General features: G+C 36.2%; 1 protein-coding gene across 17 annotated transcripts in view; it reads left to right on the forward strand.

Moving 5' to 3' along the window:
- Positions 1-16,239, forward strand: part of LOC101003154 (ankyrin repeat and KH domain-containing protein 1) — a 140,988-nt gene that overhangs the window by 87,381 nt on the left and 37,368 nt on the right. For 14 of the 17 annotated variants that reach the window (XR_002522773.1, XM_021939730.1, XM_021939732.1 and 11 more), the window contains 6 exons: positions 4,049-4,807; positions 12,597-12,742; positions 12,901-13,012; positions 13,504-13,649; positions 14,610-14,752; positions 15,556-15,769. Coding sequence is in view for 16 of the 17 variants with exons in the window: in XM_021939730.1 (XP_021795422.1) it covers positions 4,049-4,807; positions 12,597-12,742; positions 12,901-13,012; positions 13,504-13,649; positions 14,610-14,752; positions 15,556-15,769 (1,520 nt within the window). In the remaining variant the exon portion in view is untranslated. The remainder of the gene's footprint in view (positions 1-4,048; positions 4,808-12,596; positions 12,743-12,900; positions 13,013-13,503; positions 13,650-14,609; positions 14,753-15,555; positions 15,770-16,239) is intronic. The other 3 variants (XM_021939742.1, XM_021939743.1, XM_021939744.1) reach the window with 1 other exon arrangement.

Raw genomic sequence — 16,239 nt, forward strand, 5'->3', positions numbered from 1 at the left:
CGCCTCGGCCTCCCAAAGTGCTGGGATTACAGGCTTGAGCCACCGCGCCCGGCCTCAACCTGATTTTCTATTTGAGACCCAGTTGGGAATGCTGTTTAAAAATCATTCTAGTAGGGTACTGTGTGATAATGTAAGCAAGGGAATTGCAGAACAAGGTTTAAATTTTATAGACAAAACCAAGTAAGGAAATATGAAATCTAGTCTAGATCCTTCTGTGTATCATGTTTTTTTCCCATTGACCATTATTTTTCCATTGTACAATGCACTAATTATTTTAGATACAAAAATGGTTGATAGGATTAAGCTCAATCCAATAAAAAACAAAATATTTGGCTAATATATGTCCACCTCATTCCTTCAGGCCAATAAAAAAATAAAGGCCATGTTTAAGCTGTCACTAGATCATGGCTTCTACTACAGACTTTTTCTAGTTTTGTTAATGGAGGGAAAGTGAGAGGCAAAGGAATAGGATAGAAACCAAACCAAAAAGATGAAATGGCGACTTTACCTATATTTCTTTCTTTCTTTCTTTTTTTTTTTTTTTTTTTTTTTTTTGAGACGGAGTTTCGCTCTTGTTGCCCAGGCTGGAGTGCATTGGCACAATCTCAGCTCACTGCAACTTCTGCCTCCCGGGTTCAAGCAGTTCTCTTGCTTCAGCCTCCTGAGTAACTGGGATTACAAGCATGCACCACCACACCGGGCTAACTAATTTTACATTTTTTAGAAGAGACGGGGTTCTTCCATGTTGGTCAGGCTGGTCTAGAACTCCTGACGTCAGGTGATCCACCCATCTCGGCCTCCCAAAGTGCTGGGATTATAGGCGTGAGCCACTGCACCCGGCCACCTATATTTCTAAATAGTACTTTATGATATCATTCACTGATACCAGTGAATAGATTTCTTTGTATCTGACACTGTAAGCTGTTTGAAGGAGATAGAACCCTTTTATTTTCTGGTATCTTATAATACTAATTATTACCTATTGAAAATTTTGTTGCTAAAAGAATACTTGTCATAATCTCTACCCAGAAAGTGTAGATGTTGCTTTAGCTTCTAGGACTAATCATTATCTGTTTTTCACCAATCTGTTTTATTCTTGATGTTAGAGCTTGTGTTAGTGCTTTGACGTGTATCTAGGCAATTCCACTAACTCCAGAGCTATTTTGAGATGAACCACTTTTTATGCATCATTTTTGCCATTTTCCATTTTTAATGCTACATATGTTCTGGGCTTATAGTTTGTATATTAAGTTAAATAAGTTACTCTTAGTAATCTTGTGTTCCACGCTTCTTGCATATTATTTGTTAACAAGATAGACAGGGCCATTCCTATCTGTTACTTCCTCAAAATTCTACTCTTATTTTGGATTATACTATTTATAAAGATTTTAAATATGTGAATGTCCAGTGGGGTCATAACATAATTACTAACCAGTCTGGTTAGTGTTGAACTCTTAGCTAGTTTTCCTAAATCTTAAATACAAATTACTTAGTAACTATACAAGGGTGTTTTGAAACTAATGGATGTTTAAAGGACCATTCAGTCTTTGTAGAACTTCTAAATGTACTCGAGTGATGTCATTGAATTTATCACATGACTGAATATTTCCTTGTTATTGTTGTGGATTTGTACATTGCTATTTGTGACCATTTACCTTCCTTTTCTTGTTGATTGTCATTAGGCACTTTAAACAAATGCCATAAATCAAAACAGGGACTCCTATGTGGTCTTAGGAAAGTAATAATAAAATTAACTCACAAATCTAATGGCTTTTACTCTGAAAGAACAAAGTCTTTTTCCATCATTTTGCTCAGATAGAAATATAAATTGAGGAAGGCTGAGGCTGGAGAATTACTTGAGATCAGGAGTTAAAGACCAGGCTGAGCAACATAGCAAGACCCCATCTCTTAAAACTATATATATATATAAAAATTGAATATAGACAATGTACTTTGCAATTTAAGGAATAACTAAGCCTCTGGAAGTGATTGCAGTGATATTGAAATTGTGGTCATCTTACCTTATTAAAGACAGTATGTAGGGGAAAAACTTAGACTTTTTTAGTGATGACACATGTTGCATATGTTTGAGCTACCTGCAGTTTTGAGATCTCTATTCTAGCAAAAAAGTAGATGAATCTCTAATTTTTTTTTCTTTAGTAGTTTTGTCACCCCTTTGAAATTCAGAACACTTTTTGTCTCTGACCTTTTTTCCTTTGGACTTGAGAATCATTTTTAATACAATGGATGATTTTATTTTAAAAATTCCCAAATTACCTATGTTATTCATATATGTTGACTGCAATTCAAAATAATAGATAACTTTTTTACCCGGCTTTTTTTCAAACAGCTTTATTGTTTAATTTACATACCATAAAGTTCCCTTGTTTTAAATGTGCAATACAATGAATTTTAGTAAATTTACTGAGCTGTGTAACCATCATCACTATCTAGTTTTAGACCATTTCCATCTCCCCAAAAAGATCTCTTATACTTGTTTTCAACTGATCCTCATATTCACTGCTATAACCTCAGGCAGCCACTACTGTCCCTGTCTCTATAGATTTGCCTTGTCTCTGTAGATTTGATATGAGTAGAATTACACCACGTGTGGTCTTTTGATATGAGTGGAATTACACCATGTGTGGTCTTTTGTGTCTAGCTTCTTTCACTTAGTATAATGTTTTTGAGGTTCACTCATGTTGTAGCATGAATCAGTAGTTTGTTCCTTTTTGTTGCTGAATAGTTCTACTTCATTTTTTTTTTTTTTTTTTTTTTTTTGAGATGGTCTCGCTCTGTTGCCCAGGTGTGATCTTGGCTCACTGCAAGCTCCGCCTCCTGGGTTCACACCGTTTTCCTGCCTCAGCCTCCTGAGTAGCTGGGAGTACAGGCACCCGCCACCATGCCTGGCTAATTTTTTGTATTTTTAGTAGAGACGGGGTTTCACCATGTTAGCCAGGATGGTCTCGATCTCCTGACCTCGTGATCCGCCTGCCTTTGCCTCCCAAAGTGCTAGGATTACAGGCGTGAGCCACTGTGCCCAGCCTAGTCCTACTTCTTCTAAATAAGATTAAGACTTAGATTTGCCTCAGAGTAGGTATTGTATGTCAAAAAATTTATGTCCTTCATTTCATGTCCAGATGTTAGGATTATTAATATTGATAATTATTTTTCAGCTGATTTGTTATAAAGGAAGTAACTTAAGTGTAATTTGAAACCTTAAAATAATATACATTGCCATTGTTTGTTAACATATACTGTCAGTATGAGTAACCCTAAATGGAAAGTGTGATTTTCTCCTAGGATCACTTGTTGTTTCTCTCATAGACAGAATTTACTTGAAGGTTCATTTAAATGCAAGTTGTCCATTGTGTAGTAAGTTTAACAGTGTTCCGGTACAGATGTGTTAAAGGTATATTTAATGGAGAATTTTAGAAAGACATGTCTTGAAAAAACTGATTCACATATTTCAATATAAGAAGAAAAATATTTTGACTGAAAAACACTTTCCCCTACTTTGATCTGTAAGTTTTGGTCTTTTGCATTAACTCTGCATTGCTCGCAGAGTTAATATTGCTAAAAGAATGATTGTTCTAAATGGGCAGTTAACATTTCTGGTATTTTCAGCGCTATTTTGATACTGCTTTAGATTTGGTGTTCTTTAAAAAGTCCAATCTAATCAGCAGAATTTTGAGATTCTCGCCTCTTTGTTTTCCTTTTCCCTGCCCCTGACTTAATTTCCAAAATCCTCCTGTCCTAAAGAGTAGATTTTTAAAACTTCACAGTTTTTGAATTAGCAACATCCTAGTTTGTGCTGCGTGAAGTAGATGAGTATAGGCTTTAACCTGCCTAACACTGGTGTGACTCTGGTGTGACTCTGAACATTCATTCTATAACATTAGTTATAAGGGTTTTGGGAGGGAGGTCCGTGTGTGTGGGAGGGGAGGCTGGTTTTCTTTTCTTTTCTTTTTTTTTTCTTTTTTTTTCTTTTTTTTTTTTTTTTTTTTTTTTAGCATGGCACTTTTTCAAACATTTTTCATGTGCTTAGGTACATCCAAGCAGAAGTCCAGTTCCCTCCAGGTAGCAGATCAGGACCTACTGCCATCTTTTCACCCATACCAGCCTTTGGAGTGCATAGTTGAGGAGACTGAAGGCAAGCTGAATGAACTGGGACAAAGAATTAGTGCTATTGAAAAAGCACAGCTTAAGTCACTGGAGTTAATTCAAGGTGAACCTCTGAACAAAGATAAGATAGAAGAACTTAAAAAGAACAGAGAAGAGCAAGTCCAGAAGAAGAAGAAAATATTGAAAGAACTGCAGAAAGTGGAAAGGCAGTTGCAGATGAAAACACAGCAGCAATTTACCAAAGAATACTTGGAAACCAAAGGTCAGAAAGACACAGTGTCTCTACACCAGCAGTGCTCTCATAGAGGAGTCTTCCCGGAAGGGGAAGGAGATGGTAGTCTCCCAGAGGATCACTTTTCAGAGTTACCTCAGGTTGACACAATCTTATTTAAAGATAATGATGTTGATGATGAGCAACAGTCTCCACCATCGGCAGAACAGATTGATTTTGTCCCAGTCCAGCCTTTATCATCTCCACAGTGTAACTTTTCCAGTGACTTAGGTTCTAATGGGACAAATTCTCTTGAACTTCAGAAAGTATCAGGTAATCAGCAGATAGTAGGACAGCCTCAGATTGCTATTACTGGACATGATCAGGGGCTGTTAGTTCAAGAACCAGATGGACTAATGGTTGCAACTCCAGCTCAGACGCTTACCGACACTCTTGATGACCTGATAGCAGGTGGGTTAAGAAATATATCTGTAATAATTTCTCTTTAATCTGTGTGCTCAACTTCTTTATATACCCCTCCAAAAACATAGACTTTGTACTTTTCCATTTTAGAACTATCTTTGTAAAATTACCCATTTCTTGAGGTCTTTTGGAAGTGAATTAACTAAGCCCAATAGCACTAACACACAAAAGTGTGTTTCCCCCTCTTCTTTTTTGTCATATTGCAAAGGCAAAGAAATAAAGTTGCCACAATCCTTTATTTTAAACCTTTGGTATCAAAACCACCGTGTGTTGTGACTTGGGTAGGGGATCTCAAAGTGGAATTTCTTTGTAGGCTTTAGAATTATTCATATAAGATTATACTTAAAATTTTCCTGCTGGTGATTTTCATGTTTGGAAATTTTAAATCACACTGCTTTTTTAATTTATAATTTTATGAAATCAACTTAAGTATTTCCAATTAAATGGGATTTTCAGAGAAAACTAAGTATTCCATATTATAATATTTGTGGTAAGAAGATTAAGGTGCATTAAAATTATTGTGACTTGATGATTTGAAGATTGGAATTTTTGCATTAACTTTCTTAATGAAAGCACACAGCCACACCACCCACCCACCCACCCACACACACACACACACACACACACACACAGAGAAAAAAAGGCCTGATAACCTTGAAGTATATGTTTCTGTTTATTGTTGTGTGGAAAATTACAACTAGATATGAAATGAGGTGCACAAGTTTACTTTCCCTTTCATTGTCCTTGCAGCAGTGGGAAAACAGTGCAATTAATCATTTACCTTCCTAAAGATGGCTGGTGAATGTATCACCTCCATGAGAGCCCAGTTCAGAAATGCAGCCAGAATGGCTGTTGACAGTGGATGAAGACCAAGAACTAAGATGTAGCTGGAGTGATATTCAAAGGCAGGCCAGTCCTCTGTCTCTTGATTGCAACATTTTTTTCCTTACTGTTGTCTGTTGCCTCTTGTCATATTCTCCTCCCCTTCTCCCATCCCAATTATGCTATCTCAGTTTCCTTTCTTCTTTTGTGAGCCTTTAGTCTTCCTGATCTTTACTGAATCTTTTTAAATGTGGAATAAGATTACTGAAATCAGGAATTTTATTGGGCATGTGTATGACTTCCAATGGTTATAGAATTGTCATATTGCCTTTGAGGCTCCTCTGATATGTATATAGGTATCATTGTGCAGAGGAGGAATGCCTTAGTTTTCTTAAAGAAAATTAAAATTCTGGGAAATATTTTAAGGAGTTAGGCTCTTTGTTCTTTAATTTGGGTTTTTATGTCTTCAGTTGGTAGGCACAAATTAATTTTGTATTATTAGCATTGAAAGTTGTTATAAATTATGAATAAATTCTTGTAGTTCATTTGGAATTCTAATTTATAATCTGGGTAAAAACAGATTTTAGAATGTGAAGTATGATTATGAATAATAATGATGAAACTGGCGAACTGGGAATAACATTTTTAAGATGTAGGGTTCTGTAACTAGCATTATAATGTTCCTAATTAAGTGCATAGTTTGCAGTTATGAAATCTGTGTTACTGATCAGTTCAGTTATGTTAGAACTTTTTTTTTTTTTTTAAAGAATGTAGAAACAGCTCTAAAAGGAACTTGTAGGTGTTAAGGGACATCAAATTTTATTTCACTGAAGTATTTGTTAAATTAGTCTTTTACAAAGTTTGCATGAAACTTAGAAAATTGGCTTAGAAATTATCTTTTAATATATAATATTAATGTAAACAAATAAAATTTAATTTGTGTTAGGCATTAATACCTACCACATTGTACAATATTCTTTTATTAATAAGTTTTAACTTTTAAATCAGCCAACAAGTACAAAAATTATCTTCATGTAAAAATTTCCATTTTTATGAAGGTTATGTGTTTTGAACTATATGGCAGTAATTATATTTTCTTTATTCAAGATGATGTACCCATCTTAAATTTAAATATTATATTTTCCTAAGTCAAAGTTTGTCTTAATTTTCTTATGTTGAAGGTAAAATAAATAAGGCAAGGGTGAATTAGGTTAATACTTAATTCTGCAATGTAAAATATATTAACATATTGGTAAGATTATAGAGTAGGACAAAGATATAATTAATTTTACTTAACTCTAGTTCTTACCCCTCATATTAGTAAAGGAGAGAATACTGTACATCTTAAAATTCTACTTTAGAATTTTACTTTAGAAGTAAATTTTACTTTAGAAGAATTTTAGATGTATGATAACAAAACATTTTACTTTTTAAATATAGTATTGTTTCCTTATTGCTATTCTTTCAAAGTATTTGTTGTGATAAGTTGTTTATATAATTTGTTAATGTTGCAACTTGATTAGCTGATTAACTTAGCCCTTTAGTGTGTTGTTTGATATGTGTCATACATGGTATAGTTCCAAACAGACTATATAAACTCTTGATTAGGAACATGGTTCCTCAAGTCCTTCTGAAAGTGAGCATTGGGTTTTTAGCAGTTACCATAATAGCAAGTCGTTCTCAAAGTTCAAATGTCTAGGAATATAAAGTAATTTAAAGAAATTCAAAATAGCTTTTACCATTGAGCAGCTCTAGAAATATTTAGTCAAATTTTCTTTTTTTTGAGAGAGAGAATCTCACTCAGTCGTCCAGGCTGGAGTGCAGTGGCTTGATCTCGGCTCACTGCAACTTCCACCTCCCAGGTTCAAGCGATTCTCCTGCCTCAGCCTTCTGAGTAACTGGGATTACAGGCACCTGCTACCACACCCAGCTAATTTTTGTATTTTTAGTAGAGATGGGGTTTCACCATGTTGACCAGGCTGCTCTTGAACTCCTGACCTCAAGTGATCCACCTGCATCGGCCTCTCAAAGTGTTGGTTTTACAGGCGTGAGCCACTGCGCCTGACCAAAATTTTCAATTCAACGAAGATTGGTGAGAAATCAACTAATATCAATTTATTTACATTTATTGAGCTTTTACCATGCACCAACTTCTATAATATATGGTAAATATACTTTATCTCATGGGCTAATTATAATTATACTTTAAATAAGTCCTTTTCCCACCTCTATTTTTCTGTTGAAAAACAAACTGTCCAGGAGCTGTGGCTCACGCCTGTAATCCCAGCACTTTGGCAGGCAGAGGCGGGCGGCGGATCACTTGAAATCAGAGTTCGAGACCAGCCTGGCCAACATGGTCAAACCCATCTCTACTAAAGTACAAAAATTAGCCGGGCATGGTGGTGCATGCCTGTAATCCCAGCTACTCGGGAGGCTGAGGCAGGAGAATCGCTTGAACCCAGCAGGTGGAGTTTGCAGTCAGCCAAGATCACACCACTGCACTCCAGCATAGGCAACAGAGTGAGACTCTGTCTCAAAAAAAAAAAAAAAAAGAAAAACTGAAGCTTAGGGAAATTAAGTTGCTAGTAAGTACCAAGATTCAAACTCAGTTCAGCCAAGTTTAAGAACCTTAGATGTAATATGCATGCATATGTGTCAACTTAAAGTTCTGATTTATCTTTAAGTATTGTTATTTCCTTAGACTTTGAAATTCTATTAATCATTTCCCTTATTTTTATATTAAGATTTGATGTACATGTAAGTTTTAATACAGTTTTTGGCTTTTTACTATGTTGTTACTATCATTGGCATCTTAATAGGCTCTTAAATTGTTAAAGTATCTTTAAATAACTGTAGTAGTGAATATAGGTTTAAGAATTAAAAAGTAATTAAGAAATCCTCTTAAGGGGATTTGCAATAAAATCTTTAAATAGGCCGAGCGCGGTGGCTCACGCCTGTAATCCCAGCACTTTGGGAGGCCAGGGCGGGCAGATCACAAGGTCAGGAGATCGAGACCACGGTGAAACCCCGTCTCTACTAAAAATACAAAAAATTAGCCGGGCGAGGTGGCGGGCGCCTGTAGTCCCAGCTACTCCGGAGGCTGAGACAGGAGAATGGCATGAACTCGGGAGGCGGAGCTTGCAGTGAGCCAAGATCACGCCAGTGCACTCCAGCCTGGGGGACAGAGCAAGACTCTGTCTCAAAAATAAAAATAAAAATAAATAAATAAAATAAAATCTTTAAATATTTTTTTCTGATTAACCTTAGTATTTTATAGAGTTTTTTGTTTGTTTGTTTGTTTGAGACTGAGTCTCACACTGTCACGCATCTCGGCTCGCTGCAACCTCTGCCTCCCAGGTTCAAGCGATTCTCCTTGCCTCAGCCTCCCAAGTAGCTGGGATTACAGGCGCCCACCACCACGCCCAGCTAATTTTTTTGTATTTTTAGTAGAGACGGGGTTTCACTATGTTAGCCAGGCTGATCTCGAACTCCTGATCTTGTGATCTGCCTGCCTTGGCCTCCCAAAATGCTGGGATTACAGGCGTGAGCCACTACACCCGGCCATAGGTTTTTATTTACATAGAACTATTTAATAAAGTTACCAATACATAAAACAGATTATAGCAATTAAATTTCTTAAAAACTAACAACAGCCGGGCACTGTGGCTCACACCTTTAATCTAACCAGCACTTTGGGAGGCCAAGGCAAGCAGATCATGAGGTTAGGAGATCGAGACCATCTTGGCTAACACAGTGGAACCTCATCTCTACTAAAAATACAAAAAAATTAGCCGGGCATGGTGGCACGTGCCTTTGGAGGCAGAGGTTGCAGTGAGCTGAGATCGTGCCACTGCACTCCAGCCTGGGCGACAGAGCGAGACTTCATCTCAAAAAAAAACTCACAACATATTTTATGTACACCTAGTATCAGTGAGATTTTTAAATAATATTTATTGTCTTCCATATTGCCTACAAAACTTTCTTCAACTTCATAAAAAGTCCGGTAGAATATTGTATTTACTTCTTCTCTCACCTCATTTTAAAATAGTGGATAAATAGTCAGACACAGTGACTCTGCGCCTGTAATCCTTGCTACTTGGGAGGCTAAGGTGGGAGGATTGCATGAGGCCAAGAGTTCAAGACCAGCCTGAGCAACACATAGAGACCCTATCTCTTTAAAAAAAAAAAAAAAACAAGCATGCCGTATAAGTTTAATTTGAATCATATATATATAGACGTTTGTGGTAGCAGTCTGTCGTGGTCACTTTCAGAGATACTTCATTCAGAGGTAGGAAATATTTTAGAATTTATGAAAATGTCATATTCTTGGTGTAATTTTCTCTTAATACAACCTTTATTCCACATGCACTTTTTAAATCTCTTGCTATTTTCTAGTTTTATAACTTTTCATTTGTGATTAGTCCTATTAAAGGCACTTGCTATGGAATGTTTCTGACTGTCATTATTACATGGAGTGAAAAAATGCTTCTAGGATAATGTAGTACAAAAATGTATAGTAATTATTGTAACAACACATTTTTGTTAACAAAGCTGTTAAATGCACAAAAGTACTTTTTAAAAGCCAACTCTGTGAAGAAGTTTCTTATAACATCACATTCTGGCATGGCACTCTAATCAACTATTCAAGAAAATTTTTATATACCTGTTTTTCATAATAAAAAAGAGAGATGAGATAACATAAATAAAATACTGATAGAAAAGTAGTTCTTTACTAAAGTATATGTTAATAATTGTGGGACCACTGTTGAAGTCTTACTGTTAGAATGGTTCTGTAACATATTAATCTTCAGTGTCTTGTTTTTTCAAGCAGTTTTCCAAACTTATCAGCTATTTCCAGGAGGTGTAACAAAATAGTATCTGTTTTTAACTCATTGAATGACAACAATTTTCCATCATTACTATTATTTTTTCTTGACCACTTCTTCCAGGAAAAAAATGACAAAAAATTTTAAGGCTTTGTTTCCATTTTGCATATTCTTATAAGTGAAACAAACATATGTAATAATTCTTCCTATTTGTAACTAAATAGTTATCTATGTGATGACAGAAGCTGGAGAAATTTGTATTGCCAAGATCGTTATATATGTTGGTGGGGATGAGCTGGGTAGCTCATGTAGAAACATATCTGGGCATCTTAAACTTTGCTCACTTATTTAAACTAGTAATCTGCTAAACTGAGTCATTCACACCTGTGAATAGTATCTTTGAATGGGATCTAGTCATATCAAAAATTCTAGACAGAAAATATTTTCCAACACTTAAAATGCTTACATTTTTCTTTAAGTCTTGTGTATTTTTGACTGACTTTTAATCTGGGTGCAAATGTAAGGTTATTGCCATCACTGATGCTTTGTTGATTTTTTTGTATATTATTACTGATTATATGTTTTTTTCTGAGTTTTTCCTTTCTTGAGTGAATAGTAATGTTTTTATTTTTCAATACAATGAATAATAGTATTGACAATTCTATAAAATATCTGATAGTTACATCTATTGATCACACACCATTTGCCAAAAACACTGTGTTAAATGCTTTATATACAGTATCTCTTAGACTACTCACAACATCCCTGAGATAGGTCCTGTTTCCCTCTGTGGTCAAACTCCATCTCTTATGAAACATAAGAAATATTCAGAGATATAAAATACATAATTTCTTTTAACTCAGTTTTCTTTTCTTTTCTTTTCTTTTTTTGAGATGGAGTCTCTGTTGCCCAGGCTGGAGTGCAGTGGCGCGATCCTGGCTCACTGCAACCTCCACCTCCCTAGTTAAAGTGATTCTCCTGGCTCAGCCTCCCGAGTAGCTGGCGTTACAGGCGCGTTCCACCATGCCCAGCTAATTTTGTATTTTTAGTAGAGATGGGGTTTTGCCATGTTAGCCAGGCTGGTCCTGAACTCCCAACCCTCCTGACCTGAGGTGATGTGCCCACCTCAGCCTCCCAAAGTGCCAGGATTATAGGTGTGAGCCATCACGCCCAGCCTTAACTCAGTTTTCAAACCACATTTTGAGATCTCAAATAGAACTTCAATGTTCTTTTTAAAAATAGTTGGACTTTCAGATATTGATTTTTTAACACATTTTCAAAATAAATATTGAATTTTGAAAACACATACTCCCTGCTATTTATGTGAGAAATACTTGAACTTGTCTCCCTTCCCCTCCCCCTCCTTTTTTTTAGATGGAGTCTAGCTCTGTCACCCAGGCTGGAGTGCAGTGGCATGATCTCAGCTCACTGCAGCCTCCACCTCCTGGGTTCAAGCAGTTCTTCTGCCTCAGCCTCCCAAGTAGCTGGGATTAGGGGCATGTAAACCACTACACCCGGCTAGCTTTTTGTTTTTTTAGTAGAGATGGGGTTTCACCATGTTGGCCAGGCTGGTCTCAAACTCCTGACCTCAGGTGATGCCCACCTTAGCCTCCCAAAGTGCTGGGATTACAGGCGTGGGCCATTACAGACACACCCCAGGCCCCTTTTTTTGAATTGTACACAGGATATTTTTATCTAATTGACTTTTACAAACTAAAATCTAGAATTCCTTTTATTTACTTTTATTTTTGGAAATTTTTTTTCCTCCCTATTGGCAATGTAAAAAACTACTATTTAATGTATATGCACTAAATATCAGGTGCTGTGTTAAGTATTTTATCTGCATTGCCTCACGTGGTCTTTCCAATAACCTTCCAAGGCGGGTACCGTTATTATCCCCATTCTACATATAGGGAAAATTGAAGCTCAGAGAAGTTAAATTACTTGCCCAAGATCAGAAAGTCAGTGTTGGAACTAATATTTAAATGTAGGTCTGTTTGATTCCAAAGCTTGTGATTTTACTATTACTATATATTACTGCTATGGAAATTTCTGTTTTTGTGTTTTTCTGTGTGTAAATAACCTTACTCTTTTAAGTGGAATTTAGCAATATGAATATTGTTTTTCAGCTGTGAGTACCAGACTGCCCACTGGTTCCAACAGTTCTTCTCAGACCACAGAGTGTCTTACACCTGAATCCTGTTCACAGACTACAAGCAATGTGGCTTCCCAATCAATGCCTCCTGTGTATCCTTCAGTTGACATTGATGCACATGTGAGTAGATTGCTTTATTTAAACTTATACTGCACATTCTGATTTTCTTTGGAAAGGAAAATTATCATTCCACACTTACTGTGAAAAGAAGTATTATTTGTTCTTAAATTGGTAACTTCTGTTAAAAAAATTTTAACTTATTTTTTTTCTTCTCCTAGACTGAGAGCAATCATGACACAGCATTAACACTAGCTTGTGCAGGTGGTCATGAAGAACTTGTATCTGTGCTCATTGCACGGGATGCCAAAATTGAACATAGAGACAAAAAAGGTAAATATCAGTCAGAAATAAAATCCAAGTGTAGTTACATCAGAAAATAATTTTTAACTTTTTTATTATTGATAAATAGTTCCTAGACTATCTCAGTGATAAGATGGATAAGCCTATTTCAATTAGAAATATCCAGATTCATTTTTCTGCAGAGCCAAATAATTCTCCAAACATTCAAAAACTAGACTGTAGATCGTTAGTGAAATAGAGCAAGTTGTGGTTGCCCTTCTTAATCCAAAGGTAGTTCATACAGAGGCATCAAAGTTCATTATGAGTGTAAACTTTAATAATTTTTACTTAGTTTTTTAATTAGGTGTTTATGGGTTTTTTTGTCACTAACAAATAAGGGTTTAGAGCAGTTTTATGTTAAATTGTTATCAGTGTCTGCCCTGAAGGGTTTATTTTGCTAAAATGCTAGAGAATTGTAAACGGTGGCTTTAAAAAAATTTTAAAACATAAATTTGTTTTAAGATTTTCATTTTCTGATTTAGGTTTTACACCACTAATCCTGGCAGCAACAGCAGGGCATGTTGGAGTTGTTGAAATCCTTTTGGATAAAGGTGGAGATATAGAAGCACAGTCCGAACGAACTAAGGATACTCCACTCTCATTGGCATGTTCTGGTGGACGTCAGGAGGTATGTTAATGTTAATTTTCATTTTGTAAATATTTTGCTTGTATTTTAAAATATGCATATGATTCATATTTTACTACATGAATAAAATTTGCATGTATTTTGTGTGTTTTTCTGAGGCAGGGTCTTGGTCTGTCTCCCAGGCTAGAGTGGTGGCGCAATTATAGCTTACTATAACGTTGAAATCTGGGGCTCAAGTAATCCTCAGCCACCCAAGTAGGTAGGGCTGTTTTATAGAGATGGGGTCATGTGTTGTTGCCCAGGCCAGTTTCAAACTCCTGGACTCAAGCAATCCTCTCTCCTCGGCCTCCCAAAGTACAGGGATTATAGTTATGGGCCAGAATGTCTGGCCCTGCACGTATTTTGACATGCTCCATATACTTTCTGAGGAATGGGTACTTCTCTTAAGTTTTATGGGAATGTAAATGCCCTTTTTTTGGTGGGGGGTTGTGGAAGGAACAGGAGGGTGGAGATGAGGTCTCATTATGTTGCCCAAGCTGGCCTTGAACTCCTGACCTCAAGGGATCCTCCTGCCTCGGCCTCCCAAAGTTCTGGGATTATAGGCATGAGTCACCATGCCTGGCCATAAATCCCCTTTTAAAAAATTTGTTTCTTGCTATTAAAGCCAAATAAAAATTATCTTAATCCTTACATTTATTCAAATTAAATGAATCACAATTATAACACATATGAAATGCAAATTTATTGCCCAATAAATGACAAATAGAAAGGGTAACATCTTGTTATTGCAGTATACTTGGGATTTCAAAGCTCTAAATTCCTGAAATTGAATCCATTTCTCTAGTGCTGATATTTCAATATTTAAGGTCTAATGAAATGTAATTAAAATATCAGATATTTATATATCTGATAAGTCCTGTTATAAGTCCTGTTTCTTTGTGTTTCCTTCGTTGTAAGTTGAGCCGTTGGTGTAAACTCTCTTCTCCATATTTTACTTTGTAGGTGGTAGACTTGCTGCTGGCTCGAGGTGCAAATAAAGAACATAGGAACGTATCTGATTATACACCACTGAGTCTAGCTGCGTCTGGAGGATATGTTAATATCATTAAGATTCTGCTTAATGCTGGGGCAGAAATTAATTCAAGGTATTACCTGTTCATTTTATTGTTCATGTTTAGTAGTTACTACTTTGGAGTTAAATGTCTACCTCTAAACATTTTGACAGATACCATTTTAAATTAAGATAGTACTAAAGTTGCAAAGCCAATTATTACAGCTATAATGTGTTTATAAATAATCTCAGCTTATTTCGGTAATGTGGCTGCTTATAAAGAGGTCTCATTTCAAAAAGTATTTTGTTCTATGGCCTACCACCCTAAACATGCCCAATCTCATCTGATCTCAGAAATAGTATTTTATTATATATAGTTGGAAATTTATAATCCCTAAATAGGAATTACGTTTTATTTTTTAAGTTACTTATTTTTTGAGACAGAGTCTTGCTCTTGTTGCCCAGGCTGGAGTGCAATGGCGCGATCTCGGCTTACCGCAACCTCTGCCTCCTGGGTTCAAGCGATTCTTCTGCCTCAGCCTCCCAGGTAGCTGGGATTACAGGCATGCACCACCACGCCCAGCTAATTTTGTAGTTTTAGTAGAGATGGTGTTTCTCCATGTTGGTCAGGCTGATCACAAACTCCCGACCTCAGGTGATCTGCCCGCCTTGGCCTCCCAAAGTGCTGGGATTACAGGCATGAGCCACCACGCCCAGCCAGAAATTATGTTTTAAATTGTGACATTTTCTTATTCTTTATTATTGGTCGAAACAAGTAAAATCTATTCATTGATGTTAGAAACCTCTCTTTTTAGTGAAACCTTTTCATTTTTAATGCTTTTCTAAAATAATAGGCAATATATTATTTTAATTTTCTAAGCACGTTTCCCCCCTTAGGACTGGGAGTAAACTAGGTATTTCTCCCCTGATGTTGGCTGCAATGAATGGACATGTTCCTGCAGTAAAATTGCTGCTTGATATGGGTTCAGACATTAATGCCCAGATAGAGACCAATCGGAACACGGCTCTCACCCTGGCCTGTTTCCAGGGCCGAGCAGAAGTAGTGAGTTTGCTTCTGGACCGAAAAGCCAATGTTGAACATAGGGCAAAGGTAAGCATTTTTTACTTGTCAACTGTTTCAGATACATTTCTGTAGAAAGAACATGGCATTTTAACACAAATTGAATGTAATATTTTAAATTATCATAAATTAAAACTGATACCCCAATGCAGAATTGAGGGATTATGCTGTATAGTAGTGAGTGACATACTGTCACCATCATGACTTTTATTAAGGACAATGAAGAAAACAGAATTAGTACTTTTCCCAACCTCAGCCTTGAGTAGCTTTCTATTAATAACTGCAGCTTACAACTTTTGAATGTAGTAAGATTATTTTGTATTAATTCTTATACTGTAGACTTTTAAAGAACTCTTTTAATGAGGCATGTGGTTGTCATTGTAAAAATCCCAAGCAAAAATTTAGTTCATAAGTTAAAAATTTAGGGCAGCTAACATCTAATTTGACCATGGCAGATTTTGACAGTTTCATGACTATTTGGTATTAAGAAAATAGGAGTT

The sequence above is a fragment of the Papio anubis genome, chromosome 5 (genome assembly GCF_008728515.1).
Source record: "Papio anubis isolate 15944 chromosome 5, Panubis1.0, whole genome shotgun sequence".
Classification (NCBI taxonomy): Eukaryota; Metazoa; Chordata; class Mammalia; order Primates; family Cercopithecidae; genus Papio; species Papio anubis.